The 18,460-nt window shown below is 42.1% G+C and overlaps 2 protein-coding genes across 2 annotated transcripts; one reads left to right on the plus strand and one right to left on the minus strand.

Moving 5' to 3' along the window:
- Positions 1 to 1,987: 1,987 nt before the first annotated feature.
- On the minus strand, positions 1,988 to 10,485 carry LOC136843414 (uncharacterized). The gene is made up of 2 exons (XM_067111848.1): positions 9,188 to 10,485; positions 1,988 to 2,354 (listed from the first exon to the last, which is right to left on the minus strand). The coding sequence occupies exons 1-2, from the start codon at positions 10,483 to 10,485 to the stop codon at positions 1,988 to 1,990; spliced, it is 1,665 nt and encodes a 554-aa protein (XP_066967949.1).
- A 713-nt stretch (positions 10,486 to 11,198) lies between these two features.
- On the plus strand, positions 11,199 to 13,390 carry LOC136843418 (uncharacterized). Its single transcript, XM_067111862.1, has 2 exons — positions 11,199 to 11,219; positions 11,526 to 13,390. Exons 1-2 carry the CDS (start codon positions 11,199 to 11,201, stop codon positions 12,297 to 12,299), a joined length of 795 nt encoding a protein of 264 aa, XP_066967963.1. The 3' UTR covers positions 12,300 to 13,390.
- Positions 13,391 to 18,460: the final 5,070 nt, after the last annotated feature.

Below are 18,460 nucleotides of genomic sequence, written 5' to 3' on the forward strand. Positions count from 1 at the left end.
ATCTGTATGATATTGTGTGTGTTGTTCCACCCTTGTTTACCTGTGGTTAAGTTTACATTTTCATTGTATCTTTATGATGTTGGGTGCGTTGTTCCACCCGTGTTTACCTATTTTCTAATTTTCATTGAGATATCTTAATTAAATCTATTTCTCCATAGCATGTGTTTCCCTTCTGATCACCTTTTGTTTTCTGTTGTAGCTCTGCAGTCTTGGCATGATTCTCTGACACTATTTCACGGGTGACACGGGGCTGAACTCAGAAAAGGGATTTTGACAAAGGAAAAATCTATTTCTGAGGGCCCCATGTCACATGGTGACCCTCCTTGAGTATTTTCAGGTGCAGGTTCGCCCCCCCTACTGGCTCATGCCAAGCCTGGGGGTGGTGCTAGTCTGGAATGAGTTCAGATGGCGCTGGAGTCGCCGCGTGGCGGGCGGGTGAGCGTGGGCGCTGGTACGGCCCCTTGCTCTTCCCCGGGGATCTTGACATGGGGATGTCTATCGAGTGTGGCTCTGTGGTTGTGATTCCTTCACTCACCCTTGGTTATACTGACGTCTTCATTGAAGACGCTCGATCTTGGTGTGTAGTAACTCCAGCATTCCTGAAAGCTTTTTCTCTGATATATTTAGCAATATTTATACCTAGAAATTCATGTAAGAATGGAATTTCACCAGGTGACACGGGGCTTCCCTCAGAAATAGATTTTTCCTTTGTCAAAATCCCTTATTTAAGGTGATCATGTATAAAAACGCATACCATAAGAAATAAGTTTAATTATATCTTATGACTTATCCAAAATTTCACAATAAAGACATTATAATAATGGACATGTAAGGTCCATGTAATGAAATAAATTGACATGAAAACTTAAATCTATGGTAGAAAATATGAAAAGAGGTACAAAATAGATAATACAAAAAAATGTAGAGGTACCTCAGGACTTAAATCTATAAAATAGTACATATCAAAACACAATCACAGTAAACATAATATTACAGCTAACAGTTCCAAATATCACGTATTTGAGGAGCCAGGCTGTGAGGTATGATTGGCCAGGAAATTTGGCAGGGTAAATAAATGAGGCAGGCGGGCGGGGGGAAAAGGACAAGGTTAAAGGATAATATTAAGGTGGGGGGATGACACTCCCTACAACCACCGTGGGAAATTTCAGAGCTTCAAGTGATTTTAGGTAGTGGTGTTTAAACACTAATGGAGATTTCCACCCCGTGTATTTTGTCAATTCAGCAAAATCCATATTATGAAAATAATTGGTAGAGGTAGCTACCGCTCGGATATCATGAACCTTGGGAACTGAATCCAGATTAGCCTGTTTAATAAAATATAGGATTTGCTGTCTAATAGTCTTTAAAGAAAGTGTTCCACCTTTTTCCCTGATAAAAAGAGGACCAGACAAACACAGAAGTTCTATGCAAATAAGCCCTCAAAGGTAGCGACTGGGCATAAAGACAGGTCTTGTGGAAGAGGAACTACCTTCCAAGGGGACCATCTATCTTGAGGGTCTTCATTTTTCGCTAGGAATCTTTGATCAGGGGAAAGCATGACTTCTCCTGACGGGAGAAATCTATGTGATGGACACCTCTAGAGAGAGCAGACAGTTCTGAGATTCTGGCACCTGAAGCTAAACTAATCAGGAATAAAGTCTTCCTTAACAGATCTAGATAAGAGCATTGGGCGTTATTAATATCTGAGGCTAATTTTAAAACGTCATTAAGGAACCAGGTAACCGAATGAGGTGTGTTATCTGGCCTTAAACGAGCACATGCTCGGGATGGAAGAAAAGTATGAGTCTGTTAGGTCAATCTTGAAGCCATACAAAAACACCTTTTCAAAGCTGATTTTGCTGTTGTAATAGTGGCTGGGGCTAGGCCTTTTTCAAACAATGATCTAAAGAAGGTTATTGCTAAATTAGTGGTCATAGTTTGAGCTTCAGATGCCTTCAGAAAAGATGCCAATTTTTTTACTGCTGAGTCATACTGTCTGAGAGTAGAATCTAAGCTTATCAGATTCAATAAACAGAGTATTAACAGGGTCAATATTTGCTCCCCTTTTGGCAGCAAATTTCATAAAGTCCATAAAGCCAGGGCATTCAGAACTTTTGAGGAAGCTGACACAGTCCTTGTTTGTACTGTTTGAGTCAGCCTGGGTCTGGGTATATGATGACACCGCAACTTGAGTTCCAAGAGAAGAGGGAACCAGCTGCTCTTTGGCCAATTGGGGGCTACTAGGGCTACTTGACCTTTGAATGACCTGAATTTGTGTAGGACTTTCATTAGCATGTTTATTGGGGGAAACAGATAAATTTTCCCCCAACTGTTCCAATCTATGGACATTGCATCTGTGGCGTAAGCATGAGGATCTAGGTTGGGAGCCACATAACAAGGGAGTTTGTGATTGTTTTCCGTGGCAAATAAATCCACTTGAAGTCCCGGAACACGATGGCAGATCCAGATGAAGGAGTTCTTGTCCAGGGACCATTCTGACTCCAGCGGAGTCGATCTGGATAGGGAATCCGCTACTACGTTCTGTACTTCCGCCAGATAGCTGACAAATGCCAGCTGTGTTTGTTCGTTAGGGAGAAGATGGCTAACATCACCTGGTTTATCTGGCTCGATTTGGAACCTCCCCTGTTTATGCAATGTACTACTACGGCGCTGTCCAACACCAGCCTGATGTGAATCTGGTTGGCGGACTGCCATTTTCAGGGTAAGAAAGACCATGTCCCTTGAACTTTTGTTTTGGTGAGTATCCTCCCCAGCCGCTTAATGAAGCGTCTGTGTGGATTACCAGAGCTGGAGGAGGAAACTGAAGAGGACTGACTTTGAGGCCCTTGACTGTGGACCATGGCGGAGCTTTTCTTTAAGATTTGTGGAATTGTGAGACCCTGTCCCTGAGCCTGACGTTGGCTTGTCTCCGCCACACTCTGTTTATGTCTTTTAATCTCGCTTTCAGGAGCAGGTCTGTTACAGAGGCAAACTGAAGGGAACCCAGGATTCTTTCTTGTGTCGGTGGGAACGCTTTCTTGTAATTCAGAAACTTTCTGGTAGCTTTGGCTATTTCCTTCCGTTTGGTCGATGGAAGAGATAGTTTGTGCGAGTTAGATCCCACTGGATACCTAACCATTGAAACCAGTCTCGGAGTTAGGCGGGGATTTCCCGGTTCAATTTGAAGCCTAGGGACTCCAGAAAATCTATTGCTGTGGTCGTAGCACTCCGGCATTCCTCGGCGGTTGGAGCCCAGATTATCCAATCGTCAGGGTAAGCTGCCAACGATATCCCCGGGACCGCAACTGCTGAACTACTGTGTCTGCTAGTTTTGTGAATATCCTGGGAGCTATGTTGAGCCCGAAAGGCATTACCTTGAAGGAGTAGGCCTGTTTCCCCAGTCTGAAACCCAGGAAGGGAGAGAAGTTCCACACAATCGGGACGTGATAGTATGCGTCTGAAAGATCGATAGAGGTGGTGACGGCTCCACGCGGAAGTAGAGTCCGTACCTGTGCAGCTGTAAGCATGCGAAATTTGTCGCATTGTATGTAACGATTTAGACGCGATAGATCCAGAACTACTCTTTGTTGACTGGAGTCTTTTTTGGGAACAGCAAACAGCCTGCCTTGGAATTTCAGGTGTCTCGCTTTCTTTACTGCTCTCTTTTCGAGCAGTTCCGTCACAAAGTCCTGTAGAACTTTGGAGGAAGGTTGGTGAAACCTGGATAAGGGAGGAGGGCCCTTGATCCAGCTCCAACCTAGACCTTTGGATACTATACTGTGTGCCCAAGGACTGAAGGTCCACTGGTTTCTGAACCAGTATAGTCTCCCGGCCACCTGGCTGGGCTCACTGGGGTGGGGCGGGTTTACTACCTCTACCGTGGCCTCCTCTTTCCGGGAGAGGGACCGTAGGGGCAGCCTTACCTCTATAGGAGGCTCTAGCTCTACCTCCCCTTGCACTCCTGTTAAGGCCATGAAATGCCCCGACCCTCATATGACGGGTTATATGCGGAGACGACACATAGGAAGGAGTGGCAAGGGAGTGTTGAGCTGGCTGAACCAGCACAAACTGTTGAGGTTGAACCTTGGAGGTCGAGGGTTGGCTCACCGCCCGAGACAGGTACCGCCCTGAACCACAGGCTGAAGCTGCTGCCTTCTATGCTTCCTGTACCTCTTTCCCGATCTATATTGGGGAGCCGGACTCTGGGGTCTTCGGCAAAGGCGGAATATCCCACGGAGCGCGGACTTTGATTAGCCCTGGTCGCCTCCGCCAGGACCGTTAGTGACTTCGTCTTCTGGGAACAGATTGGCTCCCCAGAAAGAACTCTTCATGAGCTTGTTAGGCTCATGTCGAATGAAACAAGCGTCAGCGAAAATGAACCTGCGGCAATTCAGCCGCGCCACCATGAAGTCAAACAGGTCTGACTGGAATCCAGCTAATAAGGATTTTGTCAAAACCTGGAACAGCGACTCCTCGGAAAAGCGAGGCGGCAGTTGCCTCCGCCAGGCACAGCAGTTCAGAGACCGACTCAGGCGATATCGTGCCTCGAACTCAGCTTTCAGGAGAGTTTCCGGCAGCTTGGGAAGCTGCTCACTAAACTGGTTGGAAGCGCAATCTGCGTCCAGTTTACCAGAAGTAAACGTGGCGGGCGTCCTTCCAGAAAACATCATCCCCAGGGAAGATGAGAGATGTGGGGTCCGTCTCTCGAAGTTGGGGCAAAGGTTTACCTTCACAACATGCTTGAGCAGTAGCAAGAGCTACTTTAGTCAAGCAGGGGTTGGAGTTTATCCCCAAGGGAGAACATGGTGAAGTTGCCCTTGAAAGGGGTCAACTTGGTGTTCTCCGCTTGCCAGTCTGAGAATGTGCACATCAGAGCCGATTGCGCTTGGGTCTCTAGGGAAGATCACTGTCTCTTAGGGACCTTGTCAGAGCGTATCAGGCTTCATCTGTTAGCCTAGCGAAGCCTGGGTAGGGAGGCAGAAGATCTGGAGGAAGAATTCCAGCTCCTCCAGTCTCTGAGTGCCTAAACCTTCTATTGTTAAAGTATCTTCATGCCGGGAGCATGAAGGGCTAAACGCCACGGGTTCCCTTTGTCAAACGGAGGGGGGCGGAGGAGTCCGGGATGGGATAGTGTACCCCAGTACCTCCGGGCATACAATATTGGAGATCATAGTTTCCTGGCCTGAAGCCTCTCCGTGATCTTACTCAACTTTGCCTCTGCCTCCGTGAGAACCTCTCTAGAAGCATCCCCCAAACGCCTCAGGGTCAAAGGCAGGCTGGCGAGGAGGACTAGGCTTGGCCACTCTCTTACTCGCCACTTTGCCTGAGGTACTGGGTTTGCTCCTGGAGGCCACCAGACCAGCGTCCTGGGGCTTCGACGGGGAAAGGGGATGCTGCGGGAAAGCGAAGACTTATAGCCTTCCGCCTTCCACGAGTTTTCTTCAGCTTGGGGACAGTAGGTGTGTTCTGTCCCCCAAGAGAAGATTTATGAAATCCCTGAAAGGAAGACACGGATGATGAAGGAGATTCAAAGAGGGTGCCCGCCCCCACTGCCTCACTTACCTCCCTACCTACCTCCTGGTCCTGTTCTGTATTCATGGGTTCCAGGTCGAGATCCAACGCGGCGACATCCCCCGAAACGTCCTCATACAAGGAATCGTCCTGGATTGGCTGGGTCTCTACCCGGATTTGCTCGATGATAGGGGCGGCCACCTCAGCGGGAACAGCCGCAGCAATCCGGGCGCCGGGGTAGAGTATGTTCCGGAGATTTTCATCAAGAACATACGGTTTCCCCGACGGAACGTTCCTACCAAACCCAGCCACCCAGGCACGGAGGGACTCGAGGGCATCCTTACGGGAGGATTCATCGGCCTGAAAAAGAGGGGGAGTATCAAAGGCTGGTTATATAATGGTAAGCTCATTATAAACCAGAAAACTATTTGATATTAAATGCCAAAGAGCCCGGAGGCGAGACAAGAAGAATCGGCTTACCGACTCGTCCTGGACACACCCGTAGAACGCGAAGCAAACCTCACAACCATCCGGGTGCCACACAATCAGGTCATCTAGTCGCACCGCACAGCCAGTGTGGGTGCGGCATACCACGTGCCCGTAGGGCTGGTGCAGGACAGCAGTGCACCCGGGCTCCTCACAATGAACAGTCTGTAAGTGTGAAGAGTACATGAACCTACTAATCTAAGATACCTTAAACTAAAGTAGGTACTAAGTAATTTCATACCATGCTACCGGAGCACTCGGTGGGATGAAAAAGATCATAAAGTATGAACCTACTCATCTAAGATAACTTAAACTATAGGTTTAAAAAGTTTTCGTACCATACCGGGATACTCCGGCGGAATGAAATTACTGAGCCAGACAGGACACTCTATCTCGAGGAACGCCGGAGATAATCCGGTCGAACTCAAAGATAGGATCACTGAACTCAAGAAACAAAAGTAGATAAACTAGTTATGAATTTTTGAGTCGGCGGGTGAAAATAAATGGGTAAACTAGTATAACAGATAAAGTGATGTACAAATAATTGGTTAACAACATAATAAGAATAACAGATCATAGACCCCGGGTTCCAGCACAACCCTCCGGGATCCCGAGCCTCGAAGCTAGAGTCCAGTAGGAAGGCGAGGCAGTGCATCACAGCTGATCATAATAATGGTCAGGTGGAAAAGCCAGTCAAACCTATCCATAAAGACGCAACATAAATAAGCATTAGCCCTAACGGACAACGGGAGGGCCTGGGATGGCGAAACTGAGCCCTGAAAGTGGTCGGAAACCCGCTCGATCCGGAGAAGCGAATCAAATAAACACTTGTTCAAGTAAATGCCGGCAGGACCGATCCCAGGAGGAGCGTGTCCCTCAACTAGATAGGCCTGTCTACCTCGGGGTGACCATAAATAAAAATAAAACGTCGCCGCGAGGAGATGACAAAAACTAGAACCTCAGGAAAGGAAGCGGGGTGAGGTGGAAGGATAGTACTAGTAGGAAAGGGTCCGGAGAATAAGAACAGGAGACTGGGGTAATACCCTCCGCTCAACTGTAAAAAAAAAAAGGTATAATGGGAGACTGTGACCCACTACAAGTACCGGGGAAGGAGAAGGGGTGGGGTTAATATAATACCAAACCACATACACCCTCACCCTCCTAGTCGGCATAGCCTAGGTGACCAGGAGGAGAGAAGGGAAGGGGGAGGAAAGAACAGGGAGAGAAATTCCTGTGTTGAAGGCCAACCTTAACTGACTCGAGTAAGGGATTGTGTGAAGCATGAAGGAGAACTCCCAAATAAAATCCTCTTCCCCCACTGGTGATAGAGGGGGGGGGGAAAAATGGGGTCTCAACTTCAGCCACCCAAACAAGCGGAAGGCGGATGGGACAACAACAGAAACTCTCTCGACCTGACTACCACCCCCTCCTACCCTCTCAAGCGATATACGGGAGAGCAGGAGGTTAGGAAAACAAAGGATAAAGAGGTAGCCTAGTTCATTCATTAGTGAAAGGACTAGGCTAACACCCCCAAAGGATATGTTAACCAGAGTAAAAAATATATCCATCAAATAATCATCAAACAAACTAAAAATATACGCTTGTGCTAGGCTATAGCCTAACCGAATGAGGCGACAGAATGTAAACAGTCAACAGGCCGAACCTGATGCCACGTAAGGGTGAATATTATAATTTTCACATCATCAAGCACATATAGTGAAAAAGTCTTTTATCACACTTCTCAGAAAGGGAAACATCCTGGGAGAAAAACTAGCAGTGAAAACTTCGGATACCTTAAACAATAAATTAAAAGAACCCTATGAGAGGAAACTTGTAAAGAACAATATTAAAGGAGACCCAAAGACACAAATAGAGAACGCAGCCAGGATGCTCCCTGATGGGGAATTAAGAATAAATTGTGTAAACGACCAAGGAAACCCAAACAGAACAAGCCGAACGGTATACCTCTAGGTCGGTATGGCTGCCAAGAGGACGCGCAGCGACCCAAACGAAAACCACGTATAATTTATGTATACGGGCTTAAACAGCCAGACTTATCATAAAAACCCCAAAAGAAGATGGTACTTAACTTGGAAACAGTAAGGCTGCTCGATGCCATCCTGAATAAATGTAAAAATGCAGAAAAAGCACAAATAAAAATCTAAACAAATCGCAGCGATCACGTGCTAGAAAGGAATGAGTTCAGATGGCGCTGGGGGTCGCTGTTAAATAAATGGGTGAGTGCAGGAGTTGGGTCGGCTCTCTGCTCTTCGGGGTTTTGCCATTGGGATGTCTTCGGAGTGTGGTTCTGTGGTAGTGATGACCTCACTCACCCTTGCCCATACTGACGTCTATTTTCATTATAGATGCTCGATCTGGGGGTAGTAACCCCAGCATTCCTGATAGCTTTTTTCTCTGGTATATTTAGCAATATTTATACCTAGAAATTCGTGCTCCTAAGGAATTTCACCGGGTGACACAGGGACGAGCTCAGAAAAACTGATGTGTTGGATACCCCAGTTGCTCAACGTTGATCAGACACTCAGGTTCCTTGGTAAAGTTACATTTAGCCAATGAATGGGCTTTCCTATCCACTATAGTACAGTGTGTCACTGACTTAGAGTGGATTCAATCTTACAGCGCTGAACTTGATGTTGCATCAAGTTATGGCACTGTAAGCACCGTCGACAGTGCTAACAGCAAGAATAGGCATCAAGTTAACGGCGTTGTAACTTGGTATAACATCAAGTTATGGCACCAAACATCAAGTTACAGCTCTGTTAAAGGGCCGATAACGGTGAAACACCGACTTACAGCGTAAATCAACTTGCAGTGCGGCGCTGGAACGGATCTCCCACCGTTAAGTCGAGGAGTAGGGTACATCTCATCACCGCCAACTCATCGGAGCTTACTCATCCCCGGCCCAACTCATCCCTGGCCCAACTCATTCCCGGCAGTGATTAATGAAATTCAGTAAATATTAAAAACACCTTTATTCAGAATCAAGTATGACTCTTTCATGACACTAAAAATAAATTAACACCATATAATTAAAGACAAAAAATCCATGAAAATATAGAAAAAAAAAAATTTATTTTATGTTATGAGAAATGCCTCTTAAATATTCAATGGGAGTCCTTTCATTAAAATTTTGGACAATTCTAAGAATGCGGGATCAGTATCCCTGTACTTTTTTAATTTGGCGGGTGGTGAACTGCCTGCTATAAGTGATTCCAAATAAAAATCTCTTCCTTTCTGAACTTTTTTAAGTGCACATATAAGTTTCCAGAGTGTAGGATGTTCCATTCCTAATTCCATTTGTAATCTTCTGTTCGCTCTTTCTGCATGGTTGTTTGTTTTATCTTCATGATTCAAAGTTCGAAAATACAAATTCCACATTTCCAATGGAAAGAGTGGTGCACGTCTGCTATTTCCAAGTCTGTTTAACCGACCTATATAATTGTCTTCAAGCCAGTTCAAGATTGGCACATGCTCTGGGGATAATTCATCAGCTAAGACATCAATATATGAATCAATATGATTGACAGGTACAAATGCAAGCGCCAGTATCATCTTTACTTGTAAAGAAAACTGGCTATCGTTATTATAGCGAGAACTTAGACCCAAAGCCGCAATGTGTTTTTGCATGTTTTGGCTAAGGTGAAAGAAGCACCCTTTTAGTTCGACTTGTGGAAAATTTTCCTTGATTGCCAAAAATGCTGCAATTTCAAAATCACATACAACCGATTTCGGGTTTACTGTTGGTTGACATTCTTTTATCATTTTAAATAGCCTTGAATATGTAACTTTCCGTTTGTTAGGTAATAGAGCATAAAGCACTGGAATGACACCTCTGAATTTTTGAGCCATTACAATATACACCTGAGAAAATAGCGTGGGAGCAATCTTAAACGTTCCGTCTACATACCAAACTTCTGCTGATACCAAATGTTGCAACCAACTTCTCCTTCCAAATAGCAAAATTCTATCTTCACTGGGACCACTGTCTTTTAATAAAAAATCTTCCTTCTGGTTTGGCTCTGTTTCGTAGGTCGAATATTCATCAGGGATTGCTAAATGATTTAGGTCAACTGGATTTGGAGAGGCACTAATCTGATTCCGTTTCCGACGAATAGTTTTCTTTAGAGCCGACGAATTCGGGAGTGATCCTTGCACCACTTGGGGAACATTACATAAAACTTCATTAATCACTACACTTGGGTTTTCCATCGTCTCTTCAGCTCTGGTTTTAATTTTTGTAGTTGTCCTTTCTACTTCTACTTTTATCAGTGAAGAGTCATGGGTGTGAGTATTCAAGACTGTAACTACGTTTCCAAATCTTGTGTGTATTCTCGCTTTACACCTGCCGAGCTGATCACATTTCCAGAACATCAAATTGCTGTCCGTTTTGCTGAATTTGTTGAAAATGAACAAATAGCCATCATGAGAAAATTTTGCTTTGCCTCTCTGACTTAAAATTGTCTCCATTGTAATGGGTTTACTGAAAGAATGTAAAACTGAAAGTGATATATCGAAAGGTTAATAATTACTAACGTTTTTGTTGACAAACATCTGATTTCATACTTGGGTACTTTTGTTTGTAATTGGTAATTAAGTAATTGTCGTCATGCGTTGAAAGGTTAAAAATTACTAACGTTTTTGTTGACAAACTTTGATTTCATAGTTCGGTATTTTTGTTTACAAATAGTAGGATTGGTAATTGAGTAACTGTTGTTTCGTTTTTATTTACACTGCCTTGCTGTGTGTGTGTGTGTGTGTGTGTGTGTGTGTGTGTGTGTGTGTGTGTGTGTGTGTGTGTGTTGGACCGGTGATGAGTTGGGCCGGGTATAAGTTGGGCTGGAGATGAGCTGGGCCGGAGATAAGTTGGGCCGGGGATAAGTTGGGCCGGAGATGAGTTGGCGGTGATGAGTTGGCTGGCGATGAGATGGTGGCGATGAGTTGTCCCATTTCGAAGTCGAGGACCTACTATATATTCCATAAGCAACCAAGGAGGGGCTCCATTACGAAACAGTATATTGACAGAACTGATGTCAACTTGCATCTTTTCTTACAAATAACAGATCTATAGAATTCTGAACTTTTGGTTGTATGTGTTCACAGTTCTGCAGGCTTACTAATATTGTGATGGAAGGATATGACTTTATATTGTATTGTCACTATTTTGCAAGAAATGCTTCACAATGAATTTCCATTTTGGTTGTGTAAGGAATCATAGGAGTAGGTAAACAAATTCCCTTTTCATGTGAAACAGTGTTTATTTTTGTCATAATTCCGTTCATAATATTTAATAACACTGTAAAAGGGTTTCATTACTTGGTAGAAACTTAACTTATGATTAAGGATTGTTTACATTGTTTATAACTTTGTTGTTGTGAGATGTTCTTCAAATGTATGCTTAGACATTGTTTAATGAAACTTTCAATCTATACATACTACTGGTACTTTACCATTTTTATAAAAATGTTACTACTTTAACATTTTTTGTAAAAATGTTACTGTAAAGACAGCATATTGTATTTCTTTACAGGTTCTTGACCCTAAGCCCTACAGAATTTGCCAATGGTCCTGCTGTATCTGGCCTTCTGGTTCAGGAAGAGAGCTTTACCCTTTTGATGAACATCTCATCTCCAGGAGTAACAACAATTCCATCGCCCTTCAGCCAGAGCCTAAAGCGAAGAGTGAAAGTTCGAGTTCCCTCACCTCCATCTGCAGCTCCTTCAAATTCCAGAAGTGGTGCTCTTGTTCAGAATATGCAGTTACGATGTGTATGTACTGGTGATATTTTGGCTGGCATATTAGTCAATGAAAAGTTACTTGACTGCATGCTTTCGTTTTCAGTGGATAGAGACGTGTGCATATATGGTGTTGAAATGCTAACCCAGTGTTTACAACAAAGTTTAGAAGAGCAGCAGCCACCGACACAAGGCGCTCATGAGTGTTATTATGAAATTATATATGCATTTTTGCAAGACTCGGATGGGAGTCGAATAACGCATACCCATTTCACTGCACGTGTACCATATAGTAGTTCTATGGAGGTCATGTTTAATAGACCAGCTTATATTTTACGAAATAAAATGTATAGAATCGGGGTAGTATTGAACAAAGAGGGTCGGTACCCAGCACATGTCATTATTCCATACGTTACAGTAAATGAGTTTACGTTTACTTTTGATCGAGAGCGTTCAAGAAATGGTCTGATAACAGCTGTGATATTTGGTTGTTTCTCACCCCCTGAACCCACACCTAGGCAAGATCATTCTTGGATGCCAATGTATTAATTTTTGAAGACTTTTCCTCTGTGGAACAGTGTTGATATAAACATTTGTTTGTTTACAGTGTTATTTTGGATAGTCTAGCAGTGCAAAAACTTCAGGGTGCCTGTGCTGTAATTGATACTCACAGCACATGTTGCCTTAAGAATACAGGTTGGTACAAATGGTAGTAGGATATTTTGAGATAATGTAAAGTTTTACATACCACATTTTTGTGAAGGGAAGCTTTTCTATTCTGACCCTTGGTTATTATAGTGCCCTAAAAATCAACCCTTTGTACTGGTAAAACTATGTTTTTGGCAGTCCATCTCCCCTATTAAACCTCTTTTAAACTTGCTGTCTCATATCTAACCACTTGCTGATCTGATAAAAAATAGTAATCCATTTGTTGTCATAAAAATATCTCACGTCAGGCAGTGAAAATGCATGTGTAGCTCTAACTACTATGTGAGACCTGAGTTTAACACACCACTTTTTCACAGGATTAATTTTCTGCATTTCATCCTCTTATTTCTTGTGTGGTGCTCATGTTATCATCATAGTCTTTCTGATTTCATATATCATAGTCATATAGTGTATCCTCACTATCAGTGGGTGTCATTATAGTAAAAAATCCAAAGATAAAATGAATAAGATATTACATTGATTATTACAGACAATCGCTCCCGCCTGTGCTAGGATAACACATGGGGTAGGCTGGAGTGGAAAGTGGTGAAAAATAATTTACCTTACTGAGAAACTACATGAATTCTACCCCTTTATTTGGCCAAAGCATAAGAAACTCTTTCCATGAAAGATCAGAACTAATCAGCACAGAGACTGTGATTGGTGAGCTTGAGAAGTGCATCAATTAAGGCAACAGTGGATGCTTAGGCAAGCTTTCAGCATCCAGAGGCAGTGCTTGACACATTTAGGGATAACTAGAAGTAAAAAATGACTTGAAAATTATGAAGAGTCTTTTGATATTGTGGGCATAAATAATAGATTGTAGGGAGAGTTCACATTGGATCAAAATCACTGTAATAAGAGATACCTACCAAAGAGAACATAGAAGTGTACAAAATTATATTAAATTATGAGGAATAATAAAGAACAAATTTTATTATCATTCAAGTGTTCAAAGTTATATGGTACTAGCTATAAATATCTTGAATTCACCAAGAAATCTTATACAGAATAGGATGGCAGTATGTGAAGAACAGGCACAGAAGAGGAGTGTAATAAGTTACATGAGAAGAAAAATAGAGAATCAGTAATGAATACATAAAACAATAGCAGATGAAAAACAGATGCTATCACTAGAGAGCTTGTCTCTATTATAGCCATTCAATAATGAATAAATTAATTAAAACCAGTGAATGGATGAATTTAGTGTACATAAATAATAAACATTCAGTATGAAAATGATTCCACAAATTACATAGTCATTATGAAGAGCATAAAACACTGAAAATCCCTTTTATCATTTATTATGGGCAAGTTGGTTTCCATTGCAACAAATTGTCAACTGAGCAGATTTTCCACAAGAAAAAGTTACCAGATGAATGTCTTCCAAGTTCACCCAGTTCAACTCTCCACTGGCTAATAGACAGACCAACATAAGTGAAAACATAGTTTCCCAGTTCCATTGCTGACATAAGAAGTAAAGTAGATTAATGCACAGGAGCAAGACTCTTCAAAGTAGTATTACAGAAAATTTCAACATACTAGTATCACTATCCATAGCACTAGCTGGGTTCACAATTTTACACAAGGGATTAAAAAAACTCAATATTGTGGTATTGTATCACTGTGAAATTCATCAGAGTAAGGATGCTGAGGCTTAGAACTAGTACACTTGACTAAATTTGTAGAGGGTGGCCTCAGCAGAAATCTTTGGACAGTGTCCTAAATCATGATCACAGACTACCTGGTACTGTAATCTAAATGATTTATAATCCCAGCCCTTATTAAAGCTAGGCCTGGATAGTTTCAAATTTTGAGATTTGGACACATGTATCTTGTTTTACTAGATTAGATCAAAAGGGAATGTCAGTCTTAATCAGTTTACCCAATGCAATCGTCAAAGGCATGAGTGTCAGTTACTAGTCAAGGTGGACTCAGTCATTCAGACTCAGCACCAAGAGGACCATTCTTCCTTAAAGTACGATGCAGGTGAATGCTTGAAAAGTGTCAATCATGAAGGCAGGATAAACTTAGAGATGTTGAACTTATGTAGATGACCAACTCAGGTGAACTTGGATGTTGTTAGTGACAGCAAAGACTATGAGACCCTTTCAACTTGAATTTTGCAATAATTGACCAGGATGCAAGATCTTGGTACAGTGACTTGGTGGGGAAAGACCAGTCACCCAGAACCCAGTAACTCCCAGACACCATTTATGGACACAAACAGAGTATATAGTGTACGTACTTTACATGATCGTCCCCAGAACTGATCAATATAATTCAATTGTGGATCCAACTTTCTTCTTTTCAACCACTGTTTATGGCTTTTGAAAGGCAAGGTCTACCTTTGATCATTCCTATCCCACTTGTTTAGTCATTGCTGCTAGATTTGGGAGGATCATTTATCATTGGTGTTGACATCTTCAAGGCATTTGATGAGTGTCATAAGGCCAGTTTTTCTGCTTGTGACTTCACTCATTCCCTCTAAGCTCATGTCCAGCTTTTTATCCTATCAACCCATATTTGGTACCAGCTGACCAACCTGGCACTGCCTGGGAAAAGTCTGAATAACAACCAATAAACTCTCTTTCTCTCTCTTCTCTGACACCCCCTCTACTCTCTCTCTATCCTGTTAAGATAGTTGCTTCAATTACGTTGCCCAGCATTTTTAACATTTTATATTTCACCCCTTCTCACCCCCCATTCTTCGGGGCTGAACTTGTCCTTAAAGGGCATCGGGACTGTCACTATTCATCTCAGCGACCTCAAAAACTATGGACTAGACACTAATATCTGTAATTTTTGACATTTTATTTTTCACCCCTTCTCACCCCCCTTCCTATTTGGGGCTGAACTTGGACTGAAAGGGCATCGGGAGTGTCGCTATTCATCTCAGCGACCTTGAAAACTATGGATTAGACACTAATATCTGTCATTTTCGGTTATTTTTACATGTCTACAGGCAAAACCAGCCCCATTTCAGGGAAGCCCTTCCCACCCCCACCCCTTTTGGTGCCAGTGATGGGGGTATGATACACAGGTAGAGTTTATTTAGTTACTAAGTCTACGGGCAGAACCAGCCCCGGTTCAGGGAAGCCCTTCCCACCCAACCCCCTTTGGTGCTAGTGATGTCTTACCCCCACAGTATTCTTTTCTAGATAGTAAGTCATATGTATACCAAGTTTGGTTGAATTGCTCAATGCATTTCAGAGTTAATGCTGGAACATGCATACACTGACATACATACATCCATTTTTGTATACAGTATGTGGCATGCTTTCAGTGATGATTCACCCCTCCTTATTCTTCTTTATATACCTCTGTCCCCTTCAGCAGGTTGCAAATTTTTCATTTTCCTTCTTTATTATTATAGTAGTGTTATACATTGACCTTACTCATCCCTATGTGGAGTATTGCCCTTAATATTCTCTGTTTCATCTTTTATATCCTTTCTTTATAGAATTAAATCTAATGTAGTTTGTTTAATCAGTGGTATACTTTCACCTCATTTTTTTTTCTTTTCCCCTGCTGCAGGGTGGCTTCTTTCACCCTTTATTCTTTAAATTTTATTTTTTTGTAAGTTACCATTGTAGTCACTGCTGTGTTGAGCTGCATGTTTTAGAATTCTCTTAACTTATAGCCTTTTTTTTAAAAGGCAGGCTTATTTCATTCTTTATGTTTAAGACCCCCCTTATTTCTTTTTTTTTGGCTAGCAAAGGTCATTAGAGTACCTACCCCATTGGCATTTGCTCATAAATTTTATGTCAGACCAAGATAGCAGCTGTAGGAAGAATCCAGCAAGTCACTCTTTGGAGTTGGTTTAGCATGCTTTCCCCCCCTAAGAGCTACCAGAACTGTTGTGCATTGTCCTAAAAAGAAGGCAGAAATTTTGACTCAAGTCTTTGTGAGTAAACAGTGTAGAGAGTTCTTGGTGTTGCCTCAGTCATCCTTTCCAGAGCTTCGGTTGTGTTCAGTGTCTTTCAGATCTAGAGAAGTCAAAACTTTGCTTCTGGAGCTATGGTGGAAAAGTAGGACCCTAAAGGGATCCTCCCATCCTTTCTAAAAAGATTGCTGGTTTCATTGCTCCTAATATTACTAGTTTTCCAGAGGTTAGTTGAACTTCCAGGTTTTCCTTCTGTCTTATCCTTCAGAATTTGGGCTTATTTCAATTATATACCACTTATCTGTTTAAGGTTTTGAGACTGCTACCAGCAATATATTTTGGGTTTTGCAAAGGCTCTTTTATGTGTGATGCACCTTTGTCAATATTTGCTGTCTTACAGAGTGCTTTTGTTAAGGGTGAGAGGCATGCATGGTTGATGTAGATTTTAGTGCAGCCTTTGACTAGGTAAGAATATTGGGAATTGGTGGATCTTTTTATATATTAAGATGAATTTTTAATGGGCAGAACACAAAGAAGTGTGTTGATGGCCTGTATAGTAGCTTTAGTAGTGTCATTTCAGGTGTCCCTTACATTAGTGTTCTTGGACCTTTGGTATTTATTATCTATAAAGTAATGTGTGGCAAGGTCTGGAGAACAAATTGATTGCATGCTGATGATGCCTTGGAGTACGATGGTTAGTCAATCCAAAACACTGTAGCGGAGGTGTGAGTAAGAGACTGAGTCTACAAACTTACTAATTTATTCAGGACAACAAACAGACAGGTCAAGAGCTCTTGTGAGCTGAAGCATAGCACATGACACAAGGCAAACAAAATAGATATTAAAAGACATTCAACCATGTTTGCTTGAGAATGGAAAATGGTACATAATTCTATATACAAGTTACAGACAGTTCTGATAAACATAGCTGGAAAGCTGACATTGTATTGCTTCCAGTAGGAATGATACATTTGACGTGACGTGATTATGGATGATAGTATACAGTACATTAAAAGAGTGTATGCTGTCAGCTGTGTTTCTTATACATGTGTGCCCAGCGTGCATGTCTGGAGACGTTCTCTGTGAGGAGTGGATGGCTGCAGGGTATGAGTTCAGGCGGCCGGGTAAGATGGACGATCTTGTAGGTCTTTGTGGGACCCTACAACACTTTTGCCTTTGCAGCCTGATTTACACCTAAATGGTACAGTTTTCAATGTTTAAGGTTTTAGTTGTAACTTTTGATAAGAATCTTGATGTTTGAGAAGCATATGCATAATAATGCTTGCTCTGTTTCTCAAAAAGTTTGTATCTTGCAGAAATGTTTTTAATGTTTCATGATGAAGCTAAGTGTTTTAAGTCTTCTTTCTTGTTCAGAATACTGTTCTCCAGTGTGGTCTTTGGGCGCTGATTCTTATATCTTTTTCTAGTATCAGGTTTAATACTACCGAGTTTGTTAAGAGTTTTATTTTGGCTACAATTAAAATATGGAATAGTTTGCCTAGTGCAGTTGTGGAGTCTTCCAATCTCCAAATGTTTAAGTGAGGAGAAAATATATTCCTGCTTTCTGCTGATGTCTTCTGAATGCAGATGTTTTGGTATTATAATGTATTCCCCCATGTTTAATTATTTATCACCTTTTCCTTTAGTTTGTCTCTCTTTGCAGGCTGATTCCCCTTTGGAGCTCTCTTGGGTTTGTAGTATGTTGATTCTGTTCATAAGGGTTTTCAGATGAAGATTTAAATAAAGAAAAGAAGAAAGAAGCATACTATCCCTGAGATAGGATTACATGGGTCTGGCAATTCATGACTTGCATGAAGAACCATAGAAAACTGATGCAGGAAGAACAGAAGATTAAGCTTATGTCAGCCTTTATGGACTGATTAATGAAGAGCTACCATGAGAAACACTAGAAGGCAAGACACAGCAAGTAGGGAGGACTAAAACCAGTTTTGACGGACCTGATAAAACTTGAGTATCCAGTTGGAATGTAGGCACTGAGTATACAGCTTTGAATTGAATTGGATCAGGACAGGTCATTTTAACGAAGACTAAGTAACTTACAATTCATGGCCTAGTTCTTGTCAACAAAGACAGGAGTGTGACTTATTGATAGTGA

The sequence above is a fragment of the Macrobrachium rosenbergii genome, chromosome 2, assembly GCF_040412425.1.
Source record: "Macrobrachium rosenbergii isolate ZJJX-2024 chromosome 2, ASM4041242v1, whole genome shotgun sequence".
Classification (NCBI taxonomy): Eukaryota; Metazoa; Arthropoda; class Malacostraca; order Decapoda; family Palaemonidae; genus Macrobrachium; species Macrobrachium rosenbergii.

What these genes read in the sequence shown, in the direction of transcription:
- LOC136843414 (XM_067111848.1), bottom strand. Translation starts at nt 10,485, where the DNA reads ATGGAGACAATTTTAAGTCAGAGAGGCAAAGCAAAATTTTCTCATGAT. An exon ending in CCACCCGCCAAATTAAAAAA is followed by an intron (nt 2,355 to 9,187) that starts GTACAGGGATAC and finishes CTTACGCCACAG; the next exon opens with ATGCAATGTCCATAGATTGG.
- LOC136843418 (XM_067111862.1), top strand. Translation starts at nt 11,199, where the DNA reads ATGAATTTCCATTTTGGTTGT. An exon ending in TGAATTTCCATTTTGGTTGT is followed by an intron (nt 11,220 to 11,525) that starts GTAAGGAATCAT and finishes CTGTAAAGACAG; the next exon opens with CATATTGTATTTCTTTACAG.